The sequence below is a fragment of the Panthera onca genome, chromosome A1 (assembly GCF_046562875.1).
Source record: "Panthera onca isolate mPanOnc1 chromosome A1, mPanOnc1 haplotype 2, whole genome shotgun sequence".
NCBI lineage: Eukaryota > Metazoa > Chordata > Mammalia > Carnivora > Felidae > Panthera > Panthera onca.
In genome coordinates this window covers 65,933,134-65,953,952 of record NC_138339.1, presented here as the reverse complement: position 1 = coordinate 65,953,952, position 20,819 = coordinate 65,933,134, and the positions used below count along the sequence as shown (strand labels likewise).

Sequence of the window (20,819 nt, the reverse complement as noted above, 5' to 3'; positions counted from 1 at the left end):
CGACTTCGGCTCAGGTCATGATCTTGCGGTCTGTGAGTTCGAGCCCCGCGTCGGGCTCTGTGCTGACAGCTCAGAGCCTGGTGCCTGCTTCGGATTCTGTGTCTCCCTCTCTCTCTGCCCCTCCCCCACTCATGCTCTGTCTCTCTGTCAAAAATAAACGTTAAAAAATTTTTAAAAAATTTACTATCTTTCAGATTTTTTTGCATTGATTTTGAGTTTTCTCCCCATCCTTCTTTAATTTTTGCATATGTAGAATGTTTGCCCTGTTGGACACATCAAATCTGCAGAGAAAGGTATACTTAAATCACATTGCTCTCTATCCTGTACTTACCTATTCCATATCCCTTTCCCTGTTGATAATCAGTTTTATTACTTGTTAATTCTTGTTGATGTTGCTTTAAAGAAAATTAAGCCCACACATGTTTTCTTAATATTAATTTTTTATATGTGAAATGTAGTATACATATTTGCATTTTGATTTTTTCTCTGAACAATATATCCTGCAGGTTATTTTTTTCATTCTCTTACTTTCTTACATTTCTTTAATGAGCATCTTTAAATTATACTTGAATCTGTTTACCTTTGGAGATGCAGTAATTCAGTTTTCTTTTTTTGAGATGGTTTTGTCTGTCTTCAGTTTCTTTCCTGAGTTTTACCAACTTTGATTTCATTTGGTTTTTATTTTTGTCTGGTTACGGTTTGTGTTTTTAGATTCTGATTCTGTTTTTCTTTTTTTTCCTTTTCTTTTTTCTTTTCTTTTCTTTCTTGATACAGAGCACAAGCAGGAGAGAGGGGTAGAGGGAGAAGAGAATCTTAAGCAGGCTCCATGCTTAGTGCAGAGCCTAATGCAGGGCTTGATGCCATGACTGTGAAATCATGACCTGAGCCAAAATCAAGAGTTGGATGCTTAACTATGCCACCCAGGTGCCCCAGATTCTGTTTTTCTTAATTTCTGGATGCTTCTTTGTAATCTATTGGAACATTGTATTTTCTTTTCTATGGTGGTGTTTAGTAGGGGGGATAATAATGTTCATAAGCTGAAATAGGTTTTTTTGCATTTTCTTTTTGGTTTACATTTGCTTAGTTTGGAATTTCTTTTTTTACTTCTGTCATTTACTGGGCAGATGTCCTACTTTAAAAGTTCCCCTTTGTATCTTTAGTGAAGTGTAATTTCTTTTATGGAATATACTGTTGATATTAGTGAATTGTTAGGGTGGGGAAGATAGATTGACATGTCCTTTTTTTTTCCTTTTTTCTTCAGGAGTCTTCCTTTTTGTTTCTCCTTCCTTTGTTTTCTTTCTATGACTCAGAGGGCAGCAGTTCTTCCCGGTTTATCTCCCTCCCTTCCAGTAACACTGCATCCCTGTGGTTGCCACTTTTGGTTCTTCTCACCTTTAAGCACTTTATTGTAGCTAATTATGTGAAGTACCATATCTTGGACCTTTGCTTAGTGTTTGGCCTTAGTGTTAGACTGTCTAATCAGGGTAATGTTTTCTGTGCTTTAAGTTCTTCTTTTTCATGGAGTCTCTTAAGTGTCTCCTTCCTCTATTTTGTGCACCCACAGGGTTGCAGCAGCAATGGATGTTCTGTTGGAATTTATTTTTTATTTATTGCTCGCTGCTTATATGATGTTTGTGGTTTGTTCTGTCTCATAATAATGCTGAAGACACTGGTCATAGTTGGCGTTTTTTTCTTGCCTTTGTGGTCTTGTGGTTTTTCTGGAGGATTTGTGGAGAAATTCAGATTTAGATGATTTCCATTGTTTTAAAATTTTTTCATTTTCAGCCATTCTGGATCACTTTATTATAGTTCTGTCTTTGTATGTAATCTTGAATTGCGTTTTATTAGATTATCTTATATTCTCTATATCTATTTTATATTCTTTGCTGTTTTGGCTCTTTGTTTTGGCATATTTTTTGGCATTTAGGAAAGTTTTTTTTGTTTGTTTTAGACATTAAGTGTCTTAAAAATTTTTTTTCTTCAAGTTTATTCATTCATTTTTAGAGAGAAAGAGAGAGAGCACAAGCAGGGGAGAGGCAGAGAGAGAATCCCAAGCAGACTCCACGTTGCCAGCACTGAGCCTGATGCAAGACTCATTCTTCCGAACCGTGAAATCATAACCTGAGCTGAAATGCAGAATCGAATGCTCAACCGACTGAGCCACCTAGATGCCCTTTTCTTCTTTTTTTTCTTAAATGTTTATTTATTTATTTTGAGAGAGAGAGAATGTGTGCATGTGCGCATGTAAGCAGGGAAGGGGCAGAGAGAGAGAATCCCAAGCAGGCTCCACTTTGTCAGCACAGGGCCTGTCATGGGGCTCAGTCTCTTGACCTGTGAGATCATGACCTGAACCAAGTCAGAAGCTTAACTGACTAAGCCACTCAGGCACCTCTGAATTTATAAAAAAAAATTTTGGGGGGCTCGTGCTCACCCAGTGCGGGGTTTGTACTCACCTGAAGCAGGACTTGAGCGCACCCGAAGTGGGCTTGAGCTCACCTGAATTCAGCAGGGCTCAAGCTTACGTGATGTGGGACTCAAATTCATGAACTGTGAGATCATGATCTGAGCCGACGTCAGAAGCTTAATGACTGAGCCACCCAGGTGCCCAAGATGCTCTGATTATCTTACTTCACCATCAGTTGTGGGTACAAAACCAAATTTAGTATGTGAAGGATCATATTTCTGACTAAAACTAGAATGAAAGTTTTGCCCTTTGTCTCCTCACAATCACTTTATTTTACTGCTACCGCTGCATTCAGAAAGATTTGGGGTTTTTTGATGACAGAAGTCAGTGAAGCTTGTTTTTAAATCTAATTAAGATTAAAAATAATTAGTCAATAAGATTATTGATTGTATGGGAGATGCTCAGTTGGTTGAGTGTCTGACTCTTGATTTTGGCTCAGGTCATGATCCCAGGGTTGTGGGATCGAGCCCTGTGTCAGGCTCTGTGCTGAGCGTGGAGTCTGCTTAAGATTCTGTCTCCCTCTGCCCCTTCCCCCCCTCCCGCATTCATGTTCTCTCTCTCTTTCTAATAAAAAAGAATAATATATTTTGAACATAATGTGAGCTTTATTTCTTTCATTTAATCATATTAAAGTATAATTAAAACAGGCTTGATTAAAACTTAAAGTGATAATGTTATTAATGTTTACATTTTCTCACATATTTATAATATTTTGGATTTTACTGAATAAATTTAACATACCGCATATAACATGGTCCTTCTGCAAATGGAAATCCACTCATCATGTGCTTGGATATTTTGGCAGTGTCAGATTGCTGTAAGTTTCTAAGTGCATATTCTCATTTTCTATGCTTATTTTGTTAGAGCAGTAACAAGGAGTGTGCTCATCTGTAGATCATGTTTTCAGTAGCATTGATTCAGGTTTTACAGTGACAGAATATTCTACTCTCAGCATTATTGTGCACACATCTTTGTGCTTATGTGTGAGTGTATCTGTAGTATAAATTGCTAGAAGTATATTGGTGGACAAAGAGTTTGTACATTTATGATTTCAGAGGTTATTGCCAATTTACCTTCTAACCATATTCCACCCATCTTATCCCATCTAGCATAAGAGTACCTGTTTCCCCACATAAAGTGATTTATAACACATTTTCTGTTACTATTAATATAGGTTTTAAAAAGTATGTAATTATTTTGATTTAGATGTTCAAAGTGAGGTCGAGCATCTTTTCATATACTTACGAGCCCCTTGTGTATTTTTCCTTATGAGATATATTATGTGTTTTGCTAAAGGCAGAGGTTATTTTTTATTTATTTTTTATCTTTAAATTTACATCCAAGTTAGTTAGCATATAGTACAACAGTGATTTCAGGAGTAGATTCCTTAATGCTCCTTACTCACTTAGCCTATCCCCCCTCCCAAAACCCCTCCAGCAACCCTCTGTTTGTTCCCTATGTTTAAAAGTAAGGGAGGAGGGGCTCCTGGGTGGCTCAGTTGGTTAGGAGTCCGACTTCAGCTCAGGTCATGATCTCAGTTTGTGGGTTCAAGTTCTGCGTCGGGCTCTGTGCTGACAGCTCAGAGCCTGGAGCCTGCTTCAGATTCTGTGTCTCCCTCTCTCTCTGCCCCTCTTCCTCTCAAAAATAAACAAAAAAAAATTTTATTTTTTTTATTTATTTATTTATTTTTTACTGTTTTTTTTTTTTTAGGTTTTTTTTTTTAACGTTTATTATTTTTGAGACAGAGAGAGACAGAGCATGAACGGGGGAGGGGCAGAGAGGGAGGGAGACACAGAATCAGAAGCAGGCTCCAGGCTCTGAACTGTCAGCCCAGAGCCTGATGCGGGCCTCAAACTCATGGACCGTGAGATCGTGACCTGAGCCGAAGTCGGATGCTTAACCGACTGAGCCACCCAGGCGCCCCACAAAAAAAATTTTTAAAAAAGTAAGGGAGGAGGTTAATATTGGTCTTTTTATTGATTGTAAGAGCTCTTTATATATAAAGAAAATTAGTACTTTTCTTAATAATTATGTAACATAGTTTTCCCCAGCTCTATTGCTTTTTTTTTTTTTTTTAGTTTATCTGTTTATTTTGAGAGACAGAGTGTGTGAGTAGATGGGAGGGTCAGAGAGAGGAGGAGAGAGAAAGAGAATCCTAAGCAAGCTTTGCACTGCCAGCCTGGAGCCTGACTTGGGGCTTGAAGCCACAAACTGAAATTATGACATGAGTTCAAACCAAGAGTTTTACTTAACCAACTGAGCCACCCAGGTGCCCTGCTCTGTTGGTTTTTAGGTACTAATTTAAAATAAATGAGTACACACTGACTTTAATCATACTCATTTTTAAATCTGAATCAAACTTTCCCTGTACTTTAGTGCATGTTTAATGGTGTTATGCAGATATTTACATGAGTGTCCATTTGACACATGATAGTGTCAATATATTATGTCTTTCAGTTTTTATGATTTTTGTTTCAGATTTACATGTTTTCTTTTTTGTACCATAAGGGATCTATTTCTGATGTTTTCTGTGAACATTTACAATAGCCACTGATTCTGCAGAGGTTCATTGGCCTCTATTAGTTGTAGAAGATGTGGAAAGAGTACTACTTGTAATCGTAGCCATTCTGATGATATTTCTTATTTTGCAACAGGAACCAAAGGAAGAGAATGGATTGCAGAAAATGAAGACAAAACAGTCAAATAGAACAAAGTGTTTGGCTAAAAGAAAAATTGCACGTATGTTTTCATTTTTGTGTTGAGAATACTTTGAAAATTGCAGCATAGAATTGATACTAGTTTCTTCATTAGGAAGAGGTTTGTCATATTAAGGATGTATGTGCCTATTTATTCTGGATTCTTTTGAAATTTTTAGGATTCACTGTTACCTATAGCTTACACAGTTGACTTATGCGTAGAGGGTTCAAATTAAAAATGTGAACTTCAGAGTTAGGCATACTTGGATTTGAATCCTTGTTTCAGCCCTTAGTATATAGTCTTTAGGCAAATTAGTACTTTCAGACTACCTCTGTTTTCTTTCTTTCTTTTTTTTTTTCTAGCTGTTTTTTCTTACCAATAAAATACAGATATAACAGTGGCTCAAATAATGGTACCTATTATAATGGTACTATTTTTATCATGTTAAACAAAATTCAACCAAGTAAATTTGAAGATCTGATTGGCTTATTAAATGATTCATGAATCAGGCAACATTCCATCTGGCAAGTAGAGGGATGCTCTGAGGAGCTGTTTGAAATGGAAGCTTTTTATAGGAAGGAGGGTGGGGCAAGAAAATTAATAGCAAAAAAAAAAAAAAAAGGATTGTTTCAGGCAAGATCACTTTCTCTTACTGGGAAGGACAGGGGTCTTATTAGGTAGATTATGTCATTTTCCTTTGGGGGATGGAGAGAGTTTATGTGATAGATTATCTCATTGGTACTTAATCAGAATATTCCTGATTTACAGGTTAAGACTTACATTAATGGAGGAAGTTGAAACTACAGTTAGATTAGATATTCAGCCCCAGTTTGGTGACTTGGCCTGGCACAAGTGATGGCATTTTGGGCCCGTGGGCTTTCCTGTTAACATTCATTAAAATTGTAAGGGAGAAATTCTTCTGTGTCTTCTCTACTCTTAACACTTCACTGTGGTCATCACACGTGTTGGGGGTTTTCCCCCACACCAAACAATTCTCTAGTTCTCAGTCAGACCCTGTCTGGTATCCCAGCTTAACCAATTCTGACACTGCCTGCCTGGAGATAGTGTCAGATCCCACAGGTCTGCCTTCACTTTTGATGGCAACTGCAAGTCCATGTCGTTACCTGTGCATATGCCTGACTGGCTATAAAGTGGTTCATTTGACCCCCTCCTCGGGTTTGATTAATTTGCTAGAATGGCTCACAGTACTCAGCGAAACTGTTTACCTACCAGATGACTGGTTTATTATAAGGGATGTAGTGCAGGAACAGGTAGATGGCAGAGGTGTATAGGGCAAGATATGAGGGAAGGGCTGCAGAGCTTGCACGTCCTTTCCAGGTGTGTCACCTTTCCAGTATCTTCACTAACCTAGAAGCTCTCCAGACCCTGTAGTTTACAGATTTTTATGGAAGCTTCATTATGCAGGCATGAGTGATTAAATAATTGGCCTTTGCTGATTGGTTCAGCCTCCAGCCAGCCCCTCTCCCTTCCCTCAAGGCTAGGGGACAGGGATGAAAGTTTCAGTCCTCTAATCCCCTGGTTGGTTCCTGCATCCTGAGAGGCTTTCCCAAAGTAAATGCATTAACATAAACTCAGGTACGGTTGAAAGGGATTGTTATGAATAACAGAAGATGCCTTTATTGTTCTTTTCACTCAGGAAATTCCAAGGGTTTTAGGAGCGCTGTGCCAGGGAACAAAGGTCAAACATATATTTATTAGTGTAGGTCACAGTATCACAAAAATTTTTTCGTTGTAGATTTTGCTTTGTAAAGTTACTTCATTATTATTTTTGGCATTTTAATGTGATGTGAAGTGTTCATTTCAGTGAATTTTTCAAAAGATATGAAAACTAGTTGAAATTATTACAGAGGTTGATTGAAAATAAACAAGGCTTTATTTCACTGTTAATTTGAATTTCAGTGATTTAAGGTAGAATTCTTAGCCTTGTAAAATTGACCACACACAGTTCATTGTTGTGAAATCATTCCATTATGTCTAGAGGTAGCTTGTCACTAGGTTAGATCTGTTGAATGTACTCAAGTTATTTTCAGTATTGAAAATTGATAATAGTTATTTTTTGGGATGTGATAATCTTTATCAATTGATAGTTAAATTTATGTCATCATTGGTGGACTGTTGATAGTTGCCTGTTTGGTTATTCTGGATCTTTACAATCAAATTGGGTTTTATTTTTTTATTTGGTTGTGTTATGTTTTTTTATCTGGTCTGACAATCCTTTTTATCTTTTTAATGTATTTTGACAACTTTTGTCTTTTAGTTGTCTTTTTTTTTTTTTTTTAATGTTTATTTATTTTTGAGAGAGAGAGTGAGACAGAGCATGAGCAGGGGAGGGCCAGAGAGAGAGGGAAACAGAGAATCGGAAGCAGGCTCCAGGCTTGGAGCTGTCAGCACAGAGCTCAACGTGGGGCTCGAACCATGAACCATGAGATCATGACCTGAGCCAAAGTCGGATGCTTAACTGACTGAGCCACCCAGGTGCCCCCTGTTTTTTAATTGTCTTTCACATTTACATTTAATGTAATTATTGATGTTACTGAATTAAAGTCTGTCATTTGAGAGCCATTTGTTCCAGCTGTTCTTTGTCTTTTTTCTTTTTTTTTGTTTTTATGAAAAAAAATTTTTTGATGTCTATTTTTGAGAGAGAGTGTGACAGAGCATGAGCAGGGGAGGGGCAGACACACACACACACACACACACACACACACACACACACACACACAGAATCTGAAGCACGCTCTAGGCTCTGAGTTGTCAGCACAGAGCCCAGTGTAGGGTTTGAATTCAGGAACTGTGAGATTATAACCTGAGCTGAAGTCAGATGCTTAACTGAACTTTTTCTTTTTTTTTTTTTTTTTTTGTATTTGGTTCCATTTTATTTCTACTACTGTTTTTTTTTTTTTTTTTTTTTTTTTTTTTTTATATCTCTTTTAAAAAATACTTAGTGGTTGAGGCACTTGGATGGCTCAGTTGGTTGAGCATCTGACTCTTGATTTCTGCTTGGGTAGTGATCCTAGGGTCGTGGGAACGAGCTCCACATTGGGCTTTGTGCTGGCATGGAGCTTGCTTGAGACTTTCTCTCTTTCTCGCTTTCTCTTTCTCTGCCCCTTTGCTCCTCTCCCCTGCTTGCACTCTCTCTTTCAAAAAAAATTTAGTGGTTGCGCTAGAGTCTATAGTACATACATTTAATTACAGTCACCTTCAAATAATGTTATGTTGTTTCATGTGTAGTGTAGACTACAGTACATTCCCAGTTTTTGTCTACCCTACTTTGTGTTATTTTTGCCATACATTTTAGTTTTGCATATAACACACAATATGATGATACTTTGTTTTAGATAGTTAATTATCTTGTAGAGTAATGGAAATAAAAAGTAAAGAATTCCATACTTTCGTTTATTTGTGCTATCTCAAGGGCTGTTTATTTCTTTGTGTAGATTCCAATTTCTGTGCAGTTTCATTTTCTTTCTGCTGGAAAGCTTTTTTTTTTTAATCACTTTTTGTAATGTAGACTGGTTGCCAATCAATTCTCTGCTTTTGTTTGAGAAAGTCTTTATTTCTTCATTTTTATGGTAACTACTTTATTGAGATATAACTCCTGTACCATAAAATTCATTCATCATACAGTACCTCCTTGTATTGTATGAGTGTTCTAATTCCTTCACATACTTGCCAACACTTCTTTTCCTTTTTATTTATTTTTTAAATTATAGACACCCCAGTGGGTATGAAATGATCTCATTGTGGTTTTTGATTTACATTTCTCTAATGACTAATGATGTTGATCATCTCTTCATGTGTTTGTTGGCCATTTGTACATTTTCTTTGGAGAAAAGTCTTCATATCCTTTGCTCATTAAATTTTTTAAGTATCAAAGTCACATAAAACATACTATTTAAAAATTTAAAAATTAAAAAAATTAAAAAATGTTTTTATCATGAAAGAGGTGTTGAATTTTGTCAAATGTTTTTTCTGTGTCTGTTAAAATGATTATTTGGGTTTTATCTTTTTTTTTTCCTGCCCTTTTTTTTTTTTTAATTTACATCCAAGTTAGCATATAGTGCAACAATGATTTCAGGAGTAGATTCCTTAATGCCCCTTACCCATTTAGCCCATCCTCCCTCCCACAACCCCTCCAGCAACCCTCTGTTGGTTCTCCATATTTAAGAGTCTGTTGTGTTTTGTCCCCCTCCCTGTTTTTATATTAGTTTTGCTTCCCTTCCCTTACGTTTATCTGTTTTGTATCTTTTTTTTTTTTTTTTTTTTTTTTCCAACGTTTTTTATTTATTTTTGGGACAGAGAGAGACAGAGCATGAACGGGGGAGGGGCAGAGAGAGAGGGAGACACAGAATCGGAAACAGGCTCCAGGCTCCGAGCCATCAGCCCAGAGCCTGACGCGGGGCTCGAACTCACGGACCGCGAGATCGTGACCTGGCTGAAGTCGGACGCTTAACCGACTGCGCCACCCAGGCGCCCCTATCTGTTTTGTATCTTAAATTCCTCATATGAATGAAGTCGTATGATATTTGTCTTTCTCTAATTTCACTTAGCATAATACCCTCTAGTTGCATCCATGTAGTTGCAAATGGCAAGATTTCATTCTTTTTGATTGCCGAGTAATACTCCATTGTGTGTGTGTATATATATATACAGCACCTTTATCATTCATCCATCGATGGACATTTGGGCTCTTTCCATACTGTGGCTATTGTTGATAGCGCTGCTGTAAACATTGGGGTGCACGTGCCGCTTCGAAATAGCATACCTGTATCCCTTGGATAAATACCTACTAGTGCAATTGCTGGGTCATAGGGTAGTTCTATTTTTAATTTTTTGAGAAACCTCCATACTGTTTTCCAGAGTGGCTGCACCAGTTTGCATTCCCATGGGTTTTATGTTTTAAAAACTTTGTTGATTTGGTATACTAATTGATTTTCTTACGTTAAACTAACTTTGCATTCCTTGGATAAAGTCTCCTTTGTCATGGTGTAGAATACTTTTTATATGATGCTGGATTTGTTTTGCTGGTATTATGTTGAGAATTTATTGCATCTACATTTCGTAAGAGATACCAGTCTGTAGTTTTCTGGTCATGTGTTTGTGTGGATTTGGTGTGAGGCTAATATTGGCCTCAGGGAATGAGTTGCATTTTGGTTTCTCCTTTAATTTTTGGAAGAGTTGGTGTTAATTTTTCTTTAACTGGCAGAATTCACCAGTGAAGCCATCTGGACCTGGGCCTTTTTTTGTGGATAGGTTTTGATTACCGGTTCAGCCTCTTACCTATTGTAGTTTTATTCAGGTTTTTTCTGTAACTTCTTGAGTCAGTTTTGGTAGTTTGTCTTAGGAATTTGTGTTTCCTCTAAGTTAGCAAATTTATTGATGTACAGTTTTTCTCATAGTATTCCATTATAGTCCTTTTTATTTTTATGTTTTTAAGATTGTTAGGAATGTCTCCACTGTCAGCCCTGCTTTTAGTTGTTTGAGTCTTCTTTTTTCCTCCCCTGCTCAATCTAACTCAAAGTTTGTCAATTTTGTTGTTTTCAAAAATTATTCTTTTTATCAACCTTCCTGTTTTTCTATTTTCTATTGATTTCTTCTGTATTCTTTTAGGTTTAGTTTTCTCTTTTTTTCCCCTGTGTCTTAAGGTAGAAGTTTAGGTTATTGATTCAAGATCTTTCTTTTTTAATATAGGCATTAGACAGCTGTAAATTTCCTAAGTACTCCTTTAGCTGCATTCTATAAGTTTTGAAGACATACTTTATTTTCATTCATCTCAAAGTATTTTCTTTTTTTTTTAAGAGATTTTATTTTTAAATAATCTCTATACCCAATGTGGGGTTCGAACCCACAACCCTGAGATCAAGAGTTGCTGGGTGCCTGGGTGGCTCAGTCAGTTGATTCTAACTCTTGATTCGTCTCAGGTCATGATCTCATGGTTTGTGAGATCAAACCCCGCATCAGGCTTTGCGCTGACAGTGTAGAGCCTGCTTGGGATCGTCTCTCCCTCTCTCTCTGCCTCTCCCTTGCTCTTGCATGTGTGCACTTGCTCAGTCTCTCAAAATAAATAAATAAAGAGGAAAAAAAAGTCATATGCTCTACTACCTGAGCCAGCTGTGTGCCCCCCAAAATATTTTCTACTACCTTTTTGGTTTCTTCTTTGACCCATTGGTTAGTTTAGGGTGTTTTGTTTTATTCTGTGTATTTGTCAATTTCCCAGATTTCTTCTTTCTGTTATCACTAATTTCACTCACTGTAGTTGGAAAACATACTTTGTATGTTTTTTATCCTTTTATATTTATTGAGGCCTGTTCTATTGCTATCATATGATGTATGGAAAATATTCTATATACACTTAAGGAAAATGGATACTCTGCCATCAGGGGGAGTAGTGTTCTGTAGATACCTGTTTGGCCTAGTTGGCTGGAGTGTTAAATAGATCTTTGTTTGGTCTAGTTGGGTTATAGTTTTGTTTAAATTTTCTATTTCCTTGTTGATGTTCTGCCTATTTCTCCCTGTTACTGAAAGTGTATATTGAATCTTATTCATTTTTGAAGAATGTTTCCCTTGTTTATAGAATTGTGGTTTGACACTTATTTTTTTTTCCAGCATTTTCAGAATGGCACTGTGTTGTCTTCTGGCTGCAGGGTTTTGGTGAGAAGGTGATGAGAATTCTTACCTTTGTTCTTTTGTACATAACCTGGTTTTTTTTTTTTTTGTTTTGTTTTTTTTTTTTTTTTGGTGACTGCCTTCAATGTAGTGTGTGTGTAGGCTTCACGCCCAGCACGCAGCCCAATGTGGGGCTTGAACTCACAACCCTGAGATCAAAACCTGAGCTGAGATCAAGAGTTGGATACTTAACTGACTGAGCCACCCAGGCACTCCTGGAATATATATTTTTTAAATATTCTTTTTGGATCTGTGATTTGTAGTCTTTTATCAGTTTTTGAAAATTCTCAATTTTGTTTTATTAAGACTATTTTTTTAGAGCAGTGTTAGGTTCACAGCAAATTGAGGGGCAGGTACAGTGATTTTCCATTTACCCCTTGATCTCATGCATGTATAGCTGCCTCCATCAGAGGGAAGCGTTACAATTGATGAACATGCTTTGACATATTATAATCACCTGAAGTCCATAGTTTACCTTGGGTTCACTTTTGGTGTTGTACATTCTGTGAATTTTGACAAATATGTAATGACATGTATCTGTCATGATATCATACATTTTCACTGCCCTAAAAATCCTTTGTGCCCTCCCTATTCATTCCTCCTGCTGCCAGTCTCTTGGAGTCACTGGTCATTTTACTGTCTCCATAGTTTTGCCTTTTCCAGAATGTCATATAAGCCTTCATACAGTATGAAGTCTTTTCAGGTTGGCTTCTTTCACTTAGTAATACACATTTAAGGTTCTTCTGTGTCTTTTCATGCTTTGGTAGATCATTTCTTTTTATTTGCTGAATAATATTTCATTGTCTGAATATAGCATTGTTTATTCATTCACCTACTGAAGGTCATTTTGATTGCTTCCAAGTTTTAACAATTAAGAATAAAGCTTCTATAAATATCTGTGTGCATTTATGTTCATCTCTTCTGGGTAAATAACCAAGGAGTCTGATTGTTGGATTGTATAGTAAGAGTATGTTTAGTTTTGTAAGAAATCGCCAAACTGTCTTCCAGAGTGGCTGTACCATTTTGCATTCCCATGATCAGTGAATGAGAGTTCCTATTGCTCCATACCCTCACCAGCATTTGGTGTTTTCAGCATTCCTGAATTTGGTCATTCTAATAGGTGTATAGTAGTATCTCATTGTGTGTGTGTTTTTTAAGTTTGTTTATTTATTTTGAGACAGAGAGGGTTGGGTAGAAGCAGGGAGAAAGGGATAGAGAGAGAGAGAATCCCAAGCAAGCTCCACACTGTTAGTGCAGAGCCCAATGCCGGGCTCGAACTCACAAATAGTGAGATTGTGACCTGAGCCGAAGTTTGATGCTTAACCTGTTGAGCCACGGTGCGGAGTCTGCTTGGGATTGTCTCTCTCTTCCTCTCTCTGCCCCTCCTCTGCTCATGTTCTCTCTCTCTCTCTCTCTCTCTCTCTCTCTCTCTCTCACACACACACACACACACACACACACTCAAAAGTGTGTTGTTTAATCTCCATGAGTTTTTAGATTTTCTAGTTATATTTCTGTTAGAGATATGTAGTTTAATTTCATTGTAATCTGAGAGCAGATGTTGCCTGATTTTTATTTAAATTTGTTAAGGTGTGTTTTATGGCTCAGAAGTATGTGAGCTTGAAAAGGGTGTATATATTCTTATTATTGGTTGAAATAATCTATAGGCTCAATTATGTCCAATGGTGTTAAGTTCAATTATATCCTTCCTGCTTTTCTGCCTGCTGAATCAGTCCATTTCTGATAGAGGGATGTTGAAGTTTTAAAATACGATGGGGCGCCTGGGTGGCGCAGTCGGTTAAGCGTCCGACTTCAGCCAGGTCACGATCTCGCGGTCCGTGAGTTCGAGCTCCGCGTCGGGCTCTGGGCTGATGGCTCGGAGCCTGGAGCCTGTTTCCGATTCTGTGTCTCCCTCTCTCTCTGCCCCTCCCCTGTTCATGCTCTGTCTCTCTCTGTCCCAAAAAAAAAAAAAAAAAGTTGGAAAAAAAAAAAAAGTTGAAAAAAAAATAAAATACGATAGTGGATTCCTGTATTTCTCCTTGCAGTTCTATCAGTTTTTGCCTCACATAGTGACATTATTGTTAGGCATTTACATGTTGAGGATTGTTATGTTGTCCTGAAGAATTAACCTCTTTATCACTATGTAATACCCTTCTTATACCTGATAACTTTTCCTTGCTCTGAAGTCTGCTCTTACTGAAGTTAATGTAATTACTCCTATTTTCTTTTGATTAGTGTTATTATGGTAAATTTTTCCATTTACTTTTTCACATATGGTTTTTATTAATTTGTTATTTTTATTATGTTGAGATATTTTTTCTCTAAACTCACTTTGTTGTGAGTTTTTATCATGAATGGGTATTGAATTTTGTCAAGTGCTTTTTCTGCCTCTATTGAGATGATCATATGATTTTTATGCTTCATTTTGTTGTTTGTTTTGTTTATTGAAGTATAATAAACATACAATGTTATATTAGTTTTAAGTGTGTGACATATTGATTCAATAATTCTTTACATCACTCAGTGCTTATTGCAATAAGTGTAGTCACCATCTGTTACCATACAACATTATTACAATATTATTGACTATATTCCCTATGCTGTACCATCTATTCACTTTTAATCTCTAGCTGTCTTTATATTTAAAGTGGGTTTTTTTGGCCACTGTTCAGTCAGTGGAGCATGTGACTCTCGATCTTTTGAGGTTGTGAGTTTGAGCCCCACATTTGGTGTGGAGATTACTTAAAATCTTTAAAAAAAAAAAGCGGGTTACTTGTAGATAACATAGTTTGCGGTTGCTTTTTGATCCACTCTGACAATCTCTTAATTCGTACATTTAGTCCTTGGCATTCAAGGTGATTAATTGATTATTTAAAAAAATTTTACTTATTTAAGTAATCTCTACACCCAGTGTGAGGCTTGAACTCAACCCCTAGATCAAGAGTCACATGTTCCTCCAGTTGAGCCAGCTAGGCACCCCCATGTGATTATTTTGTAGCTGGATTAAGGTCTGTCTTATTTGTTACTGTTTTCTGTATTTGCTCCTCTTCTTCATTCCCATTTTTGTCTTCTACTTTGTTTCTGCCTTTTGTGGTTTTAACTGAGCATCTTATTCAATTTTCTCTCCTTAACATTTCAGTTATTTTCTTTTTTAATATTTTTATTTATTTATTTGTTTTAGAGAGAGAGACAGAGTGTGAGCAGAGGAGAGGGCAAAGGGAGAAGGAGAGAGAATCTCAAGTAGGCACCAGTGAACTCAGTAAGGTGGGTCTTGATCCCATGACCCTGGGATCATGATCTGAACTGAAATCAAGAGTCAGATAGATGCTCAACCGACTAAGCCACCCAGGTGCTCCCCCCCACCCCCGTTTTTTTTTTTTTTTTTTTTTTTACAGTTTTCAGTGATTGCCCTGGAGTTTGCCATATACATTTACAACTAAAACAAGTCCATTTTCAGATAACACTGTAATGTGGGCACCTGGGTGGCTCAGTTGGTTGAACGTCCGGCTCTTGATATTGGTTCAGGTCTTGATATTGCTGTTGTGATCTCAAGGTCCTGAGATTGAGCCTTGACTCTGGCTTTGAGCTGAGCATGGAGCTTGCTTGGGTCTCTCTCTCTCTCTCTCTCTCTCTCTCTCTCTCTCTGTCTCTCTCCCTCCCTCTCTCTCTCTGTCCCTCTGTCCCCCTCTCCCTCTCTCCCTCTGTTCCTCCCCTGCTTGTGTGTGCGTGCTCGCTCACTCAAAAATAAACATTTAATTTAATTTTTTTGAGAGACAGAGACAGAGTGTGAGTAGGGGAGGGGCAGGAGAGAGGGAGACACAGAATCTGAAGTGGACTCCAGGCTCTTAGCAGTCAGCACAAAGCCTGACGTGGGGCTTGAACTCAGGAACTGTGAGATCATGACCTGAGCCTAAGTTGGACACTTAAGTGACTGAGCCACCCAAGTGCCCCAATAAATAAACATTTAAAATAAAACAAATGGATCACCTGGGTGGCTCAGTCGATTAAGCTATTGCCTTTTGGTTTCTGCTCAGGTCATGATCCCAGGTTGTGAGTTTGAGCCCCATGTTGGGCTCGGTGCTGACAGCACAGAGCCTTCTTGCGATTCTCTCTCTCCCTCTCTCTCTGCCCCTTCCCCACTCGCTCTGCATGTGTGTCTCTCAAAATAAATTAATTAAAAAATTTTAAATAAAACCAAGTAACACTGTAATGCTTCATGAGTATTGTGTGTACTTTATAATAACAAAATTATGCTAATTCTTCTTATTCCTTGTTATCATTGTTGTTATTTATTTCACAAATATAGAAGCATATATAAAAATATGTAAGCATACATAGTCAAATACATTATTACTATTAGCGTTTTGAAGAAACTGTTTTCTGTTAGATTAAGAATAAGAAAAATAAAAGTTTTTTTTTTAACGTTTATTTATTTTTGAGACAGAGAGAGACAGAGCATGAACGGAGGAGGGTCAGAGAGAGGGAGACACAGAATACGAAACAGGCTCCAGGCTCTGAGCTGTCGCGGGGCTCGAACCCACGGACCGCGAGATCATGACCTGAGCCGAAGTCGGCGGCTCAACCGACTGAGCCACCCAGGCACCCCGAAAAATAAAAGTTTTTATGTTACCTTCATTTATTCCTTCTTTGATACTCTTACTTTGTGTATATGTATATGAGTTTCTGACCTATGTTTGAGGAACTTCTTTGAACGTTTCTTGTAAGGCAGGTCTACTGTCAACAAATTCCTTCCATTTTTGTTTGTCCGAGAAAGTCTCTATTTCTCCTTCACTTTTGAAGAATAATTTACAGGGTACGGAATTGTGTATAGGTGGCTTTTCCCCTCAACACTTAAGTGTTTTACTCTATTCTCTTTTTGCTTGCATGGTTTCTGAGAAATTAGGTGTAATTCTTATCTTTATTTCTGTATAGGTAAGGTTTTTTTTCTCCCTTTGGCTTCCTTCAGGATTTTTTCTTTATCTTAGATTTTCTATAGTTTGAAAATGATATGCCTAGGTGTAGGGTGGGTTTTGTGTGTGTGTGTGTGTGTGTGTGTGTGTGTGTGCGCGCGCGCGGCGGGGGGGTGAGCTTAGATCTGTGTTTTGGTATCTGACATTACTTTGGGGAAATTGAGTCATTTCTGTTTCACATGTTTCTTTTGCTTCTTTCTTCCTTCCTTCCTTTCTTTCTTTCTTTCTTTCTTTCTTTCTTTCTTTCTTTCTTCTCCTTATGGTAATTCCATTATGTGTTTATTACTCCTTTTGTTATTGTCCCACAGTTCTTGGATATATTCTATTTTATTCTTTTCAGTCTTTGTTCTCTTTATAGTATTGGAGATTTCTCTGATGTATGCTCAGTTATATTCAGGCTGCTAATAAGCCCATCAAAGGCATTCTTCATTTCTCTTAGTGTTTTGTTGTTGTTTTTGAGAGAGAGAGAGCATGCATGCACACAGCGGGGGTTGGGAGGTGGGTAGAAGAAGAAGGAAAGAGAGGGAGAATCTTGAGCAGGCTCCACACCCAGCGTGGAGCCTGACACGGGGCTTGATCTCACAACTCTGAGATCATGACCTGAGCTGAAATCAAGAGTTTGATGCTTAACTGACTGAGCCACTCAGGTGCCCCTGTTATAGGTTTTTGATCTCTAGGATTTTTTTTTGGTTCTTTCTTAGGATTTTCATCTCTTTATTTATGTTGTCCATCTGTCCTTGCATGCTTTCTACTTGCATGCTCTCTAAATATACTAAGGGGTCTGTACTAAGATTGCTTAGTATATTAATCGTAGTTGTTTGAAATTCCCAGTCTGATAATTCTAGTATCTCTGCCATGTCTGGTTCTAATTGTTACTCTGTCTCTTCAAGTTGTGTTTTTATGCCTTTTATTATGCCTTGTATATAAACACTTCTTTAATTGGGTTTTTTTTTTTTGTTTGTTTTGTTTTTAATTTTGGAGAGAGAGCACACATGCGGGAGAGGGGCAAGGGGTGGCGGGGAGAGAGAGAGAATCTTAAGCAGGCTCCATGCTCAGTGCAGAGCCTCACGTGGTGCTTGATCTCATGACTCTGGGATCATGACCTGAGCCAAAATCAAGAGTTGGATGCTCAACTGACTGAGCCACCCAGGCGCCCCTGTAATTTCTACTTGATAGCTGGACATGATGTACTGGGTAGAAAGAAATAGTTATGAATGGGTTTTTGATAACATGTTGGTAAGGTGTGGAAGTAGGGAAAGTATTCTATAATCTTTTTTTTTTTTAAACGTTATTGATTTATTTTGAGAGAGAGTGTGAGCAGGGGAAAGGCAGAGAGAGAGGGAGAGAGAATCCCACTACACTGTCAGCGTAGATCCCGATGCGGGGCTCAAACTCATGAATTCGCAGTGAGATCATGACCTAAGGCGAAATCAAGAGTCATATGCTTAACTGACTGAGCCATGCAAGTGCCCCATGGGAAAGTATTCTATAGTTCTGTGGTTAGGTCTCTGTCAGTGAATCTGTGCCTCTGTACTGTGAACTTCGTAAGTATTTGTCGGTTTTTCTCCCCTCACTTCCTTTATGTGGGACAAGATGGCTAGAGAAGGTTGGAATTTTGTACTTTCCCTTCTTACAGGTCAGACACTGATAATACCCTGTCATTGTAGGCTCTGGTTAACTAGTTTGACCTAGGGCAGACCTTCTTAAAAAGAAGGGAGTACTCTGACATATTTCAAATTATTTCCTTTTTCTCTCCGTCTGTTGGATGCTCAAGATGAAATTTCTGCTATTTTTATTGTGAGAACCTAGTTGAGCCCTTGGAGGTAAAGTTCACAAACTTTGGGGTGGGGTGGTTGCTATGATGGAGTTCCTGTGGAGTTTTTAACACTCAGACTTCTATGCACTGAGCCTCCAGTAATTTGTCAATTATGGTTTATAGTTTTCTACCCTGGCACTGGTTTCTGTGGCGGTTTCTGCTGTTGAATCTCTTGCTCTGATAAACCATGACTCCCTGTATTCCCCTCTCCATCTCTTTATCTTGGGGGCAGTTGTTTGCCCTGTGTTCTTCCCTCATGGATCAAAGAAGAGTTGTTGATTTTTTTAATCTCTGAAGAGATTTTCACTTCTTGTTAGGACAGAGTGGCAACTTTTAAGCTCCTTACATGTGGAACCAGAAGTTGGTTGTGTTTTCTCCATTATAGTTTTTCATTTGACTTTTGTACAGTTTATCATTTTTGTATGTCTTTGCAATTAGCATTTTGATAACAACATCTGAGTCTCTTGAGTTAACATGCCATAGTTTTTATTATTTTCTTTCTTCTTTCTTTCTTTCTTTCTTTCTTTCTTTCTTTCTTTCTTTCTTTCTGAAATTTATTGTCAAATTGGTTTCCATACAACACCAATTGCTTATCCCAACAGGTGCCCTCTTCAATGCCCATCACCCACTTTCCCCTCCCCCCACCCCTCATCAACCCTCAGTTTGTTCTCAGTATTTAAGAGTCTCTTATGGTTTGCCTCCTTCCCTCTCTGTAACTTTTTTTCCCCCCTTCCCCTACCCCTGGTCTTCTGTTGAGTTTCTCAGAATCCACATATGAGTGAAAACATGTAACATGCCATAGTTTACTTAACCATTGTCTGTTTTTAAGTCAGTGCTCTTATAGATGCTAGTGTCATGGACATCTTTTTGTGTATTCTGCTTCTCTTCAGTGACTGCCTAGGGTCATTTCCTAGAAGTCATATCACTTTGTTTGAGAATGCACATCTATAGGGGTTACATGGTGCCTTTCAAAAGTATTTTACACATTTTCACTGTAACTGGCAATATATAGGTATATCAGCCTCACTACAGTACAGAGCTATATCTGTTTTGGAAAAGAAAGTTCTTAGGAAAGGATTTGGGTGCGAAAATGATTTATCTTATTTTCTTTTATATGAAATGTTTCCTTTCAGCCATTTCAAATACCCCCAAATTACACAGGTTCTCTTGATGTACTATCTAAATTTGTGATCTGGATCGTTAACAGCCTGTTTGTATGTCTCAGTGGGAGGCTAACCTGAATGTTGGGAGATGTTAATCATCATAAATTATGATCAGCATAATCAGCTTTATACAAATTGTGCACTACTGTGTGTTTAGCTTAGCAGAATCATTTGATAATCTGGGCAAGTCCATTCATTTGGAGATTCTAAGGTTGACAGTTGCTGATATTTTCCTTAAAGGTGTATGCTCCCAGGAAAAAGTTTGTTTTTCCCTTTCTTCTAGTGGTTGGATTCTTATATAGGTGAGAGGTCAGGTAAAATGAATCCTAGTCAACAGTGATGCTTCTTGGATTTTAGTCTCAGATCATGGTTGCTGTGTGAAAATAAGAGATGGTACTAGTGAAAGACAGTAACTAATTCTGATTGTGGTTAAATTAAATATGTAATGGTGGCTTTGTCAAGTTATGTGGTTGTATGCTGTCAGTAAAATATATGTAAAATGACTGATAATCTGAATTGAAGTTTTGGATTTCTTTAAATAATATATAATGACAATGCATTATTTCATTATTAATTAATAATAATTAACAGTTATTGGATACTTGCTATGTGCCAAGTACTATTCTAAGCTTTCTACATGTATTAAATTAATTCTCATAACAGCCTTAAATATTATTACCTCAAGTTTATGTATGTGCGACCTAAAACAAGTATTACGGAATCATGGTATTTATCTGACAATCCCTAAAGTCAGGAGTATATTTACTCTACATGCATGTCCACAGCAGATTAAAAGAAGCAAAGTAAAAGTAGGGAGGGAGATTATCAAAGACCAGCACCAGTGTCCAGGTATACAGGATAAGTAAGGTACTGAAATCTAGACACTAAAGAAGTAAAATCAAGATTTAAACCCAGGCAGTCTGCCTCTAGAGTTCCTGTATATTAGAAAACAGAATCATACTATGTTACTATATTAAAGTTCTTGTTCTAATGTGTAGCAAGAGGGCAGAATCTGGAGAATACTT

The 20,819-nt window shown here is 37.6% G+C and overlaps 1 protein-coding gene across 4 annotated transcripts in view; it reads left to right on the top strand.

Annotated features, from left to right (window-relative positions):
* The window catches only part of UIMC1 (ubiquitin interaction motif containing 1), a 117,717-nt gene that overhangs the window by 31,286 nt on the left and 65,612 nt on the right, over positions 1 to 20,819 (top strand). For 3 of the 4 annotated variants that reach the window (XM_078447143.1, XM_078447156.1, XM_078447153.2), the window contains exon 3: positions 5,119 to 5,203. The exons of the other annotated variant lie outside the window; for it this stretch is intronic. In XM_078447143.1, the coding sequence (XP_078303269.1) occupies positions 5,119 to 5,203 (85 nt within the window). The remainder of the gene's footprint in view (positions 1 to 5,118; positions 5,204 to 20,819) is intronic. 4 annotated transcript variants of the gene reach the window in all.